This window comes from Anopheles arabiensis, chromosome 2 (genome assembly GCF_016920715.1).
Source record: "Anopheles arabiensis isolate DONGOLA chromosome 2, AaraD3, whole genome shotgun sequence".
NCBI lineage: Eukaryota > Metazoa > Arthropoda > Insecta > Diptera > Culicidae > Anopheles > Anopheles arabiensis.
The window spans coordinates 107,809,134-107,824,218 of NC_053517.1; the positions used below are offsets into that span (position 1 = coordinate 107,809,134).

The 15,085-nt window shown below is 44.4% G+C and overlaps 1 protein-coding gene across 12 annotated transcripts in view; it reads left to right on the top strand.

Moving 5' to 3' along the window:
* LOC120894130 (rap guanine nucleotide exchange factor 4) overlaps positions 1-15,085 on the top strand; it is a 105,969-nt gene that overhangs the window by 68,346 nt on the left and 22,538 nt on the right. For 8 of the 12 annotated variants that reach the window (XM_040296515.1, XM_040296520.1, XM_040296516.1 and 5 more), the window contains 4 exons: positions 3,369-3,515; positions 8,070-8,121; positions 8,874-8,992; positions 14,776-14,862. In XM_040296515.1, the coding sequence (XP_040152449.1) occupies positions 3,369-3,515; positions 8,070-8,121; positions 8,874-8,992; positions 14,776-14,862 (405 nt within the window). Of the gene's footprint in view, positions 1-422; positions 670-3,368; positions 3,516-8,069; positions 8,122-8,873; positions 8,993-14,775; positions 14,863-15,085 lie in introns of all 12 variants that reach the window. The other 4 variants (XM_040296522.1, XM_040296525.1, XM_040296521.1 and 1 more) reach the window with 2 other exon arrangements.

The following is a 15,085-nucleotide window of genomic DNA, read 5'->3' on the forward strand; positions in this document are numbered from 1 at the left end:
CTTTGTGGGAAGTTTTGGTTGTTGGGCAAAGTTGACACAATTTTTGGTAAGGGTAAGGGCAAGAGCGATTGGCTCTTTTATTGGTACAATATGATGCACTTTAGTTTTTGTTCCGATTGGAAGTGGCTTCCTCGAATTTCGATGGGTTTTGGAGTTAAGAAAGTTTCGAGAAGGAAATAGAAGGAGCTTAAAATGAATAAAATTAACAGTTGAATTCGATTTTAAAGGTCCTATTTTTGAGCTAAAATATTCTATATCAATTGTCAGTTCAATTGTCGTAAAAGTGTTGCTGGGCACATTAAGATCTTCAATTATTAGTACATCACAATTCCATCAGAGGGCGCTACTGTGATGCTTAGTATACCATGCTTGATAAGGCTGAGAAGCGACATTAAACAACTTCGTATTTCAACTTGTTCCAGCGTAGTTCACAGATGATTTTCAAAATATTTCCTCGACCGTATGATAAAAGTGATAAGAAGACTGGTAAAAAGTGGCACAAGAAAAGCACAAACGCAAAATAACAATTCAAGCTGTACGTGAAAGGTGTGTCGCGAAAGTCAAGACAGTAGCAGAAACAAAAAAACCCCTTTTCCAAAAGCCTCAAGGATGTGGCTCAAGCGACACCGGCGGTACAGCGTCACATCGAACCGGCGTCGCCGTAATAAGGTAAATTCCACTTCACTACCAGTTCTCCTAGTACACGTGCGGCGCACCAAACGGAAAGGCAGCACAGCAAAAAAGAGCCCCCCCCAGGCGACAACTCGTCCTGCTATCTGTTGTAACTTTCCCGAAATTCAGTGGGTACGCTTCAAGGGCAAAATGTGATTGATTTTGGTGCCCGTCACCGTTCCCCGTTCTCGCTCGCTTCGCTGCCAGCAGCAGCAAAACTTCCCCCTTGGCTAAAGGGGCCGAGTGGAAGCTGCCACCGATAGAGGCGGATGGGAATGCCGACGCGCAGAGTGCCTGCCGCAGGGCGAGGGAAAATGGAAATTGTTTTACAGATGAGTGGAACAAATTGTGCCGGAAAACCACACGGAAAGTGGGCAAACACCTACGGCGGGTTGGTCTGTGTTTGTGTGTGTTTGAAGGGGCATGGTTCGAGAAAGGGAGACTTGAATTGAAAGGGGACCCTGTCAAAGCGAATGGGCGACCGTGAGTGAGATACAAGTCAGCGAAGAGCGGGGATCAATTTTATCCGGGGATTTGGCTGGGAATCGTCGGCACAAGAGTGTTGAACCCCGGCGCCCCTGCCCCCAAAAACAATCCCGACAGCCCCGATAGATTTGTTCAGTCTTCAGTCTGAATTGATTTGCGGCCGTTTCGTCCTGCCTTGTTGTCGATCTGTTCCGTTCGATGCTCAGCGCCGATCACCCGAACGCCGGTGACGAAAAGTGCATTTCTGCCTTTGCAAGTTTTCAATCCGATTGAATCCGAGACCGTTCTGGAAATGTTTTATATTTGCGCTCCACCCATCCTCACCGCTGTGTTGGTTGGGTTGGTTAGATTTTTGCATTTTCTTTGCAATTTCCTGCAGGATCAAACGAAACAGACGTTTACAATGGGACAATGCCGGGTAGTAGCAGACAACAGAGAACAAAAACCCCCAATGCAACTGTAACCCAAAATCAATTGTGAGCGTCGGTCGATTTGGTTGTGTTGTGCACAATTACTTTGTCAATTTCGTTCCATCCCGTGCCTTCGTGGTGAGTGGGTGACTGGTTGTGTTATTTTGTTCTTGTAGGTAGTGGATCGGCAAATTGTGTTTTCCCAACTAACGAAAGCAAATCGTAAAACAATTGCGACGAAAATTGATTGTTGAAAAACTTCTGATCTTTCGGTGTATTGTGTGCGATTAGACGGAGATAAAGAAGGGTTAAAATTGGATTAGATTGGTTGTTTTTTTGTACATTTCATTGATTTCCAATAGTTTCAATAGAGTCACTCTCGAGTAGACAATTTCAAAACATTTAATGATATACTTTAAAACTCTCTCTTGAAACATAAAGACTATGTAAAGATTGGCAAACGATGCACGATCATGCTCACCCTACCATCAACCTTTCCAAGATGATAATGTACTTCGTTAAGAGCTAAGTAAATTTAGTTCCAACACGGTAAGAATGGAACAAACTATTTTCTTAATTTTACTTTTTTGTCCACGGAGCATCCCGCATACTTTACACTATTTTACGGAAATGAATTCCTCTTCATTATTGCCACCATTTCTGCTCACTGCTACGAAAGTGAAAGCAAAGAATAGCGAAAGAATGAGACTCTCTGCGCAGCACTAATAAGACTTCCGCACGAAAAGGGGCTTTTTGCAGTGGTGCAACCGAGAGCTGCATCCCGCTGGTGCACTTAAATGTGCACAGAGCTAAGTTTGTCGTTAAATGAACGCAAAACATTTACAGTTCCTCCGGAGCGTAGCGGAAAAGAAGGGGGAGAACTTGGTAGCATCACGGCGGTAAAACCGTCACCAACGGTTTTCAAACGAGTAAATGAGCGACCCCACTTTTGGTCCGTCCGCTTGGCTCTGAAACAGGCACCAAGTTGTTGTTTTTTTTTGTGTGCTCTGCCTTCCCACCAAGAAGCATAATTTTGCGTTGTTCTGGTGGTGCTGCTTGCATGGAGCAAGTTAAAATGAGTACGAGCCACTGGGAAAACCGTCACATGCAGCCACGTCCATAATCCTTTTCCATGAAGTGACGCTGCAACAAACGGCACTTTGCTAACGAACGTGTGGAGCAACTTTTCGTCGTTCCCAGGCGGTTGTACGCCTCTATGAAATGAGTGGAAACCGGTGTTAATAAGGTCATTTAATGGCAATTTTGCATAACTTTAGGCGGGTTCGTTACATGTATTGCATACAGTTTGTGTGCGGGCTGAAATTCAGCCTGAAAGTATGCAATGCGCATAACTTAACGCGTGATATAATGCTTCTCGAGCTACAAAATCGTGTTTTTCATATATAATTACAATCTTAGAACGGTCTACTGGGAAGATTTGTTCGTTGTTTAGAAGAGTCCACATTGAAACGTCAAGTTGAAGTTGTGTGTTTTTGGCCGGCCTAAAGTATCTGCTCGCCCAAGCAGATGATCCTATAATCAACGCTGTTAAGCGATACCCTTGTTCTGCTTTAATTCTATCCCGATGGTCTCATAAATCTGTACCCGGCAGGGTATGCCAGAAATAATTGGTTTCGAGCCCTGCGTGTATGATGGCCTTTCCCTTCGGGCTAATCGTATCGGATCTCACCGCTCGTAGGTCATCCATTCAAGAAAGCAGCCGACATCGATACCTGTGCTTCGTTTTTCTTACGCTCCCTCTGTGTTCTTTTCTTTCTCGGTTCCCCGTTTCATTTACAGCTGTCAGTAACACTATGTAATTTGGGCGTCGGGGCCACCTTCGGCGAGTCCATCCTGCACGATCTGCCCCGGGACAGTACGGTAGTGACGAAAACAACCTGCGAGCTGCTGCGCGTGGAGCAGCAAGATTTCAGACTGATTTTTGAGGTAAGTGTAAGTGTGCGAGCGTGGTTGCGCAGCCATTAGTGAGTTTGGGGGAGACGATGTCCTGTGGAGTGATGTTGTAATGAGAGGAGAAGAGATCATGCTGCTGCAGTGGAATTTGTTGGGTCATTCGGTACAGAGAGAAAACACCAAAACAAAGTATATGGTTTGGGGGATTTTTGTTATTTTGGTTGGATTTGGCAGCTATTAATAATGGACCGTTGGTGTCAGATTACGTGTTCTGGTAATTATGGTTTTGTTTCACCTGAATGAAATCTTCATTGAAGAGGACTTTCGGCTTCCTTTCAGCTCATAATGTAGCGAGAATTTCATCTCAAGGGAAATCATTAGCGTTAGTTAGCAGTAAAAATGCTTCTCCTGTTTGCAAATTGCAATTGTTATTATTGTGAGGAATTTAAAGCTCGCTTGCGATATAAATAGTCTTAGTATTTCTACCTACGCACGCTCCACATTCTTCTGCAAAACTTTGTTTTCCCTTACAAAAGCTACTTTTTTCCATGAAACCAAATTACCGTTTCTCCCGCTAAAGATAGCGCCAATAAGCCCCGGGGGCTAAAAATAGCTCACTATCACCATCGTTCCCCTTGGGGGCGGTAGTTGATAAGAATGTTTTGATATCACTCACCGGCGGATACTACGTCATTGCCTTCCATGTTGTTGTCACCGTCGTCAAGGCAAAAAGCCAACGTAAATAAATACCAATTAATGGATGAGCTCCGCGGATGCTGCATTCACGCCCGGTTCCATCATTAGGCCGATCATAAATAGTGCCGACACACGGTCGTTACGTGCTTTGCGTGGACTCGTTTCGCCGTTGAAATGTAATTATTTTTACCACTCTCTCTCTCTCTGTGACCTAGTGTAGCTACATTAGCAGTGGATTGATACTGAGGAAGATCATTATACGAATGACGTAGTTTGACGAAACTTTTGCTGTTATTTCAATCGAGAGAAGTCGTTCACAAACACTGCTATAACGATTCACTTTCACGGGAAATATTATGATCAAAAAGGGCGAGCGAAATTTAAATCCTTTTCGATTTAAATATTATTTGCTCCACTTCGTGGAACGATGGAAAACTGGACAAACAGTTCGAGTTGTAAAGTACTTACGCTTTCCAGTTATTGTTGAATTAAAAATATCTCTTTTCGCGGAAAATGAGGAAATAATCTTTTACATTTCCAATTTCCAAGTGCCTAAAAACAAGAGAAATCGTAACAATACTGAAAGCTGGTCTTTGGAACTTTTAAATTGTGTGGAGGTGTTTAAGCTTATGTTAGATTGCATGGAAACAGTGCCTGTACCACTTTAATCCCCAACAACCGTCATACTCTCCAAAGCATCGGAACACAATGGAGCAGCCTGGTGTTTGGTACCGGTCCAATTGGAAAATGAAAAATTTCTCCACATTTCCACCAAACTTGAGGTTAAATTTGGAACGGCTTCGCAGTAACATTTCATCTTCCCGGGTCTCTTTCCCGGGTGTCTCTTTCTCTCTCTCGTACAACCACGACACACATTGTTTGTGGTTTTGTCTGCGGATGAACCATTCACAGGTTGAAAAGGCGCAAATTGACGTCACCGGCAAACGAACCCACAAAATGGCCGAGAGCCCTTGACCATTGGTCTTTGGACGGGCAGGCCAGTTTTGTGGTTTTGGCTTTGGTTGCACCAAACCTGACGTTCGGCTAACAGTGGCGATAGATGGTTGGTGAAGAACATTCAGCCTCAACGTTTGAGTTAGGAGCCGTTGAATGGTAGTGACAACAGTTCTACGCGGGCGGCGGTGTAAGATGCCAGAAGGGTGTAAAAGCTATTTATAGCATCCAGCTACTAATGGTACGATGGGAAATAGTGACGCTGAACAGATTAGTAGCAGCAGTAGTGCTGGCACAGCAGGATACCAGAACTCGACGGGTGAGCGAACGGTGTGAGCCCGTTGATTAACGGAACGTCGTGTGCCGCATCCCTGATTGGTCGTTGATGTGGAGATGTAAACAGAGTGTGATTGTGATTTGAGATTCTACACTACTCAACGAAAGAAAGATAGAAAATAGCACAAAAAAATGTTTTAATGAAAAATCTCTGAAATTATGGAGTTATTTAATGGTGCAATGGAAAGATGGAGCCTAAAAGTATGCAATCTACAATACAAAAAAGACATCTGTTGAAGCAAAATTGCTTAATTAAGCACAAATCGCAACAATGTTGTTCCAGTGTGAAGCACTCCGTCTTGATTGTACTTAATGAGCGAGAACAGCCACGGCAAAGCGTTGCTGAAGCAATTCATGACAGATTGCATACCGAAAGCAGTCGCTTGCTGTCGCATTCGCAAATAGCTGCCTTTAATTCAACCCATCCAATGTGCTTCTGCTTCTTGGGGTAGTCGTCTGCTTCATTTTAATCTCGCTCCCATTCAACCCAAGTGTCGCTCTTACGTGCTTCCATCCGAAGCGCTTCAATTCATTTCAACATCCCTGGGATCCCGGGGAGAAAACGGCGAAAGAACTCCACCCGCCATGTCGATTGTTTTCAAAGTAACATCCTCGAACAGAAGCTTGATTTCATGTTTGCACAGAATCAAACAGCTCACCTTACACACACGTACACACACATACACTGCCAACATTTACGCGCACGCATTCAACACGGCTGCTTAGGCAGTCGTCGCTTTCTCAGGGCAACAGTTGATGATGGATTATTCTTCCCGCGGGCGCTTTAGCATGCACTCGGTTTCGGCGTTTTGTCCGTTTGCTTTGCGTTTATCTCCAGCCCGTGCCACAAACGCCCCCTCCCTGCCAAGACAGCTTTCCATCCCATTCAAATGTGTGGAAGTAATCCGACGGGTAAACTGTGCCGCCCCCCCCCCTCCCCCTGGATGTGTCTGGAGTGTTTTCGCCGTCGAGAACTAGATTGAATGCAAAAATGCCTTCCGTACTGTTTGTGCTTCTGCTTTTCCCCCAAACGCTAAGAATAGACTGTGCGCCCGGTTGCAGTTGCTTCTCGGTTTTCGCTCTTGAAACCATTGAAAATGCGAAATGGAGTTGCATGGAGGCATGGAGTGGAAATGTGATATAAAATACAAGAGCGAATGATTTATATGTATCGCCCGAACCTTCATCATTTGCTTGGTGTTTTATCGTACCTTCTTTTCTTTTTGGTTTAGGAATAAAATCACTTATCTGTTCGTTCGTAAAGCCATACAGAAAACGGGTGCGCACACCCGTCATTGTTCCTTCTGCCAGTGTGATATTTCCAGCAGATTGATTCTATATTTTGTTCCGTCTGATTGCTTGCATCATACACTGGACGCCCTCCTTCGCCGCATTCCGTGTCAAGTGTTCTATTTTCGTACAATATTTGCACAGTCCTAGCTGTGTGGCAGCGCTAGGATCGAATGGCACTCTTGCTGATTTATTCATGACCATGTACGATCCTCATGAAGCTCATGATGCTCCACTATTCTGCTGCTGCTGCCAAAGATGAGTGTTTCCCTGTTTGTCGCTTATCTTTATGACTGGCTGTCTTGCATTCGGACTGATCGAATTAGGAGTAGATTTATGAGCGCACAGAATGAGTTTACTTCCAAACGGTGTGTAATTGCAGCTCGCTCGAATGTTGCAGATCTCTGTCCCCCAGCTTTCTCCGGGTACACGGGAGACCAGTTCCGGGACAAGTTATCGTTTGCCAATTGGGTGTCTTTTATGCTTGACATTTGTTTACACATGTCGCAGCTCATGTTCATTGGAGGGGAGCAACACGAGCTGCTCCATTGGCCGGTACACGTTCGAGGTACTTATTTCGAGCAAATAGTAAACTCGTCCAACATGAAAAGAGCTCAGCTGACATGTGGCACTGGTATCAATTTTTCACAATTCCTTGCAATCAATCTCGTCCCCGGACGGGACGCTAGAACATGTGTGTGTGTGCATGTGTGGGATGGAGTTTCGATTGGATCTGAATGTGATTGAATTATGTGACATCAGCTCATTGCGCCGCTGGGAGGGGAATTTGTGCTCCCATTCGAATGTCAGGTTATTTCGGGCTATGGGAGGTTACATTCTCGGAAGCTTTTTTTTATTGCTAGCTCATCAATTTACCACTTCATTGAAGCAGCAACAGTACAACTGCAGTGGGTTCAGCTTACTGGGTACGTGTAGCTTGTAGGCTAAAAAAAAACCCCGGACCCTGGTATAAATATTGACATCAACCTTCAGCAAGAGAAATGTGTTCATGTATTGCTTACACAAAAAAATGGAAAAAGAAGCACCGACTCCTGTATGTCGTAATTAAATATATGCTCATTGGGGGTTATTATATTTCCACTACTGTGTTGCAGTAGCCTGATGAAAGGGCACATCCGACCAAGCAGATGAAGCAAATAAGGTTGTGTCGCTGTGTCAGCAAAAACTTTTCTTGTAATTAAATTGCCCTTCGAGCCGCTTTTGCTACACTGTAAGAGTTCGATGTACACGCTGGTGGATAAATTAAAAGTAAACATTCAATTTTTCTCTCTGCTTTTATTCTCGTTACAGAAAAATAAAGAATTAATGAACGACATAATCACAAACTGTAGGCTAAAAAATGGTAAGTATGCAAACTGCTGCACAAAATCGCCTGCAGCTATGCAACACGCACATCAAAATTGTTCTCGTGTTGTTTAAAAATCGACTCAATCGACCTGTGATGCAATTTCGTTTGTAATCATTTTCCACCCGTTAATGGAATTCCAATTTTCGACAGCCCAAGTGAAGCTGCGTAATTACCTGCATACGATTTGTAAACCGCGGCTGCATTTCCGAACGCTAATGATTTTTCCACCCCACCCCCCCCCAAAAGGTAATGCTTTCGCCTCAGCGCGCTCAGAAATGCAAACCGACTAATATGGTCGAGCAGGATTAGCGTCGTTGTTTAGGCAAACTCATTTGCGGGTGCGAGAAAACTCATTTCCCCTCGTACCATTTATGCCAAGCGTGTGGCTAGATTGGATGAGCAGCGGTTGCGATTTGAGCCTGACAGGAAATAAAGTAGCATTGATTGAAAATGATGGACAAGTTCTGCAAACTTTGAAATGCATCAGATCGATTGGGTGTCAGATATTGAAGTATGTTATTAAAAGGTTTAAATTAATTTAAGTCATCTCTAAAAAAAGTCTAACGTTGTTCTTGAAAAGATCTCCAAAGTAATCAAACCGTTACATGAGTATATCGGAAGCAAGATCCGTAACGCAGAGCAGCACACATTTATTAATCCTACGGGAGCACTATTTTTCTGCCTCATGCTTTTAGTCGCTTTATTTTACTCGCTTTTTTCACTCTCTCCCGCTCTTTCACAAACAGGATTTGGTCAGAGCATGCAGACGACCAGCACGGTCCAGACGAACGTGCAGCAGCAACCGTCGCCAACGAAAAAGCAGCTCAGCCCGGATCATCCAAATCCTGCCGCACCAATTACGGAGGTAAGCTTGTACGTGCGTTCACTTGTGCGATTGTCCCAGCGCTTGGGTTCACCGTGCTGCAAATGGCGTTTTGCGGCCATTAAAAAAGCACGTTGTGCCGCAGCAACAGTTGTTACGCGGGATTGAAGGATTTCTATCCATCCAGGAAGGAGAACGGATGGGAAAAAGTAATGCAATGGATAAACAAACAACTTGTGAATGGCAAAAAAACGAGTTTTATCCTACTGGAATTTCACAGCATATGCGTTTCTAATGGGTCTAATGGTGTCCATAGTTTGCTGTAGCAGTTAGGTTAGGATTAGGATTGCATTAATATACACGTGGAAGAAGCACTCGAGTCGCTATTTCATCACGTGTTCAAACTTGTCTTTTGATTTCAAATTTAAATGGCAATTAATACTGATTAAAGCACTTTTAATCAAGCTAATTGCATAATTTAAGGCGCTTTGTCGCCTAAATGTATGCTATCGACAGAGCAAAAAGCACTTAAACTGTGTCCGAATGTTAAGCTTGTTCAAACCCATTTTGAGCTGTTCATTTGCCTTGCTTAGTCGCAATCATAAGACAAAGCATAATAATCCTCCGAGCACTCAAATGCTTACCGCGCGAACTGAAACGATTCCGCAAATGGGCACAACGAAATCGCATAAATTCCATCGATTGCCGCCGCCGCCGCCGTTGTTCAACGTGACGTAAAACACAATCCGCACACACACACGCACACCTGGCCGAAAGCTGTTGCCCGTTTTAGGCGCGGAAAACCGTTATCCACAACGCGCACACCGTTCCAGTCATAATGGTGCCATAAATCTTGGTTACACGGATTACGCTGATACGGGGTGTGCGTTTTAAGAAAGAGAACCACGGTGACGCGATGGTGGCCGAAAGCATTTGCAAGGCAAAAACAAACGCTTCCACTCCGGTGTTCATTTTAAATGCGGTTGGCTCTCTATCGGTGGAAATCAAATCATCCCCTTCCTTGCTACACGGAAAAACACCATCCAGCCAGATAAAGCCCTGACGAACCGCAATCATTGTCAACTGCAGGTTTGGGCAAAGTTTCCAAAACCGTCGCCCCATCCCGTTATCCGTCGGACAGATCGAAGCTATTAAAGAGGCGAATGAGCGTGGGGTGGGGGTGGTAAGGACCATTCCTCATCGTTTTCCCCACCAACCAACCTCGCAGTGGGCGTTGCTGTGGGTGTGGACAATGAAATCAACGAGAGCAGCTTAGGATTTGCTTTACAGGCAGGCTTCCAGAGGGTGTTTTTTGTGTGTGTTGTAGCCTCTTCTGAATTGTTCGTTTATCTTCAATTTCCTTGCCCAGACGCCTTATCCGGCCGTTAAACGTGGCACATCGCTTGTCTGCCGTTAGTCGCCGTCCGGAAGCCTTAGGCAACGGCCAAAAATACAATCAGCCCTCGGTACAAGCTTCGCAGGAGCAGCTCTTAACGCCAATAAAACCAAAACACCAGGGCGTAGAGCGGATACGTACGAATGCTAATTATTGTTCCCAGCGTCCGTTATCGTCGCCGGATTGTTTTATTGGTTCCCTTTGCCCGAAGCCGTCGCTGTCATCTTCAGCGTCGGCTGTGGTGGGCAAAGAGGACCTCCATCCGCCCACATTATTATCATCATCATCATCAGCAGCGTCATGATTCGCTGCTGCGGCGAGACGTCGCTTGGTTGCCGATGAAAACCTTCGTGTGGCCATTTGCGCCCGCCGGACACGCCATTTAAGCCACGGTTGCAATTTTGCAAAACCAACGCCACACCGCTACGGTGGTTTGTGGTTTGTTGCTTTCTGCTAAACCGTCTCACCTCACTTTTCACTGTCCGTTTTTTGTTCCTCTGTGCTCTGTGCGTGTGCTCGATTTTACAATTTGACGCTATATTACATCGGAATAAAATCCCTCCCGAGCTTTCAGAGCGTTGGAGTTTGGGGAGATTTGGGTGCGCCAATAAGTGGGAGAGCATACGAAATGGGAAACGCTAAGTTCACGTTCGTGCGGGTCACGTTCTGCTCATTGGGGTGAACGAAATGTGTCACGTAATTATCACTTTGTCATTAAGCAAAACCACTGCGAGGCTTTAATTATGTTTACAAATTTGTTTTAACGGGATAGAGACGGTGTAGGTGCACCCTCGCGGGTGTGGAACAGCGAAACCGCGAAGCACAATTCAACAGCGTCCAGCTTTGTTTGCGTGGTGGTAGATTAGATTGGTGATGAGATTAATCACAGCTGAACGTTTTGGATTGACTTTAAACTGAGCCATAAACATTGTGCAGAAATGATTATTTTCAATCTGGCTAAGGTTTAATATCTTTTTTATTGTTATTAGCAAGAAAAGGAGCTAGACAAAATTAAGGTTCCGTCGCTCGTGGTTAATTAAAATATGGACAAGCTGTTGATGAACTTGTTGGCGATTTTTCCATACTAGGTTTCTGAAATGATTTTGAAAATCAATATCTTGTTTGGCACTGTGGCGCTACTCACCTAATATCGTATATTTGTCATGTAGATTGCATAAATTTAGGATATTTTAATTCCAGCATTGAGCTTTGAATACGTGCCTTTCCAATCGTGTTTCTAATAACCATTATCCATATGATTCTTTTTTATCCAAACACACTAAATATGTAATGATACGGTGGTTCAAAACCAATTAGAGATCATACACTCAAACCCTTTTCCCTCTGTCTTAATCCTGCTCTGCGCTAGAGACAGCGCTCCGGAATGCTCTGGCATAAATAAACGATGCAGCTCCTTTTCCTCCTCCTTCTACCGAATTCCATCGGACGAAGAATTCTTCTCCCGAATGCAGTTATCAATTGAGTGCAATCGAAAACCAATTAAAATGATAAAATCTCATCGACCACAACGCTGCAGCAACGAAGCAGCGGTGGTGATGGGGTTTTCTTTGCTTGGGGAAAGGTTTACGAGGTGCTGCTGATGGGTTCATCCGAGCTGTAGGAATGAAAAACGCACTGCCGAGGAGGGTGTTATTACAGACAGTGTGCTTTGGTAGCAGCCGGTATTATTATCCGTCGCTCTACGAGCTTTCTCCCAGTGACATGTTGCGACTAGCATAACGAGAATGCAGTTGGAGGACACTGCAAGAGCGAGCCAACCACAAATACCCGTTCCGGAGGTTTTCCGATCGAATGGACTGATTGACAGAGCGAAAGGTAAAAAAGCGATCGTTTGGAGTTAGTTAGGTTGGTAGCTCACATCTCACGGCTGGTGGTTGTGTGACCGAGAAGAAGAGGTCCTTAAGGACATTCTACCGTGATTGTGGACGAGTTTGCACATTGCTGCACCAGTCACTGCAGGACGGTTCTACTCAAAACTGCTCCGTAATGGATGTAGATCAATATTTAATCGTTTAGATTTGCATTTTAACCAGCATATCCCGGTAGGATGTGTCGGCTAGGAATGAAGAAATCTTCATGCAGAGATAGCATCCAATCAACGATGCTTGCTGGGGTGCCAACCCGGATGTGGAAAGGATGTGAAGCGAGGGACCAAAGTTTGTCTTCACCCAGTACGCAATCGCCCCGTGAGTGCCATATTCCTAGAAAAAGCTGAGCCAAATCCTCGGATAAACGCTGGGCAAATATTCGCATCATAAAGGAAAGGAAATTGATAAAATATAGCTTTCCTCGCGCGCGCTCCAACTTTTACTTCATTTCATTGACGCTGCGTGATTGAAATTTCAATTAATCCACTTCACAAACGGGCTTCCGCGGACGACCGCTAAGGTGCATTGTGCGTGTATTAATCCTCTCTACTGAAGCCTCCATTAAATACCGCAAAAAGGCGCCGATGAAGGAGCAGCAGAGTGCGAAGCGTAAGCGTGTTCTGGCGAAAGGCTCTTTGCCAGAAAGTTATCGAAGGGAAAGTTTTCCCCTTTATCAAGCCTTGGCTTACTCGTGAGCGTGAGCATGTGAGGAGGGTGGGCCATTGACTTGTTGCCGGAAAGTTAGCAACCAACCGCAGCCCCACGGCACCGTCGGAGCTTGGTCAAACTTTCCCGTGCTGTACGAAGCCCGTTCGTAACAAAGACCGAGTCGGTGATTTCCCTGCCACTGGTGTCACTGGCCGGAACGTGATTTTGAGGAAAAGGCAAAAGTTTAAAACCAACACGTCAGCTTTAAGCGTGAGCTGTGTGGTGATTCTTGTCTCGCATTAGCGATAGCATAATTCAATTTTCAGTGTTGTCTTTGCTGTGGAATGGGATGTATTGAAATACTCAGATATTTTAGTGAGATTGGTGTTTTAATTAAAATTTAAAATTGTATCAACTATTTCCTCAGTTTAATTCCTATTTTTGAGCACAAATGAAATAGTCGCTTTTTAATCTACTTTTAGTACACAAAATGTTACCAAATTGCATACCATTAGGCGTTTAGAAGCTCATGCTGAAATAAAGACAAAATTTCTTGTTTAAAGTCGTGCTTGTTTGATGTGAATCCACGTGCATTTGATTTGGGTTTTGGTTCTGCAGACCAGTTCGTCTGACCACTTGGGTTGACCAACAAATCCGGCCCCTATCTCACATACCACTGCCATCCAGTCTACCTCCTCCCCCCCAGAAATCCTTCAAATTGTTTTCCAAATCTCAAAGTAAATTATGGGCTTTGTTGTACGGTAAAACTCTACCATCACAAAAAAACCACAGAGTGTGTGGCCGTCTCAATCCTCAAAAACCAACCCAACCCGCAGCAACAAAAACGCAGACCAGAGCGTCCCATAAAACAAAACTTGGTGGTAAAACTTTTGCACACCACATTAAACACAATTAACGTTCATTTCGGTCCTTTTATGGCCATCTCGTAAAAACCGTAACGATCAGCCGGGTTGCCGTTGCAGCGGCCCGGAAGTAAGAAAACCCCTTTTGTTGTGGTGGGGTTTTGGGGCGGTAAGCGAGCTACCCTGTTTTGATGGGGACGTTTCCTTCGGATCACTTCAGTTGCGGTTTTGATTGCTTACCGTTTCCATCTCTATCGCTCTAGTGCACTCTAGTGTGCCGTGTGCATTTGTTTGTACGCTTGTTTAAACACACATTTACCTCCATTCCGACCTTAACATATGCAAATGTGTTTCCTTGCTGGCTTCTTCAGAAAAACGGTAGATAACAACGGCATTCCATCTCAATCATATGGGTAAAGCAAAATGTTAACGATATTGTTTTAGCGATTGTCGTGGAATGTCTTTCTCCAATGCGAAATGGGGTAGCATTAACTTCTTCCCCAACCACGGCACGGATCCTTTTGGTCTACTAAAATAGGCTTCAAACCGTCCCACAGAGTCCAGTTAGACCGGTAATAAAAGGTTCCAGCTCTCTTCCTTTGTAAGGCATTCAGAGAAAGTTATTGCAAAGGCAAAAAATGAAAAAAATGTTCATCGATATGATTAATTTTACTCACACAATCTATTGCAAAATTGAGTGATTTAAGATAAACTTAAATAGCGTTTCGTTAAGCAATGCCTATACTCATGGGGTATGCCCTTAGGAGGGTTTAACTTCGATCAACCATGCGTAATATGACGTAATATTGTACGCCTTAATGTCCTGCGCCCGAATGTATGCAATTTGCGACACAATATCCTCCTATGTCATCAGATGCTTTGTTCCCAACAAACGTTATTGAGGCGTGTCAAACTGATTGCATACATGCGTTTTGTGTAAACATCATTCTTATTCCAAATGAACGTTTCTGTTAAATGTTACCAAATATCCTTAATAAATTCCCACCTTCCTTCCACACTCCATTGCAGATACCAAGCCCCGCAATGTCCCGCATGGGCTGGGCCCTCCGTACTCTCCTAGTGTCAGACAATACAAGTTGTTTAAAGGACCGAAAGGTAAGTAAGGCGCAAAACCCTCACCACTGCCGGCCACATTCACCTCCCAAAATAACACACATACACACATCCCAGGAGACCAATCTGTTATGCCGTTGTGGTGGTACTGTGTTGCTGTGTGATATGATCCAAACACGCAACACACTTAACGGCCCCCAACACCTCGGTCAAAAACAAAAACATGAAACCTCCCAAACACTTGTGGCGTTCGGTGTATAATGAA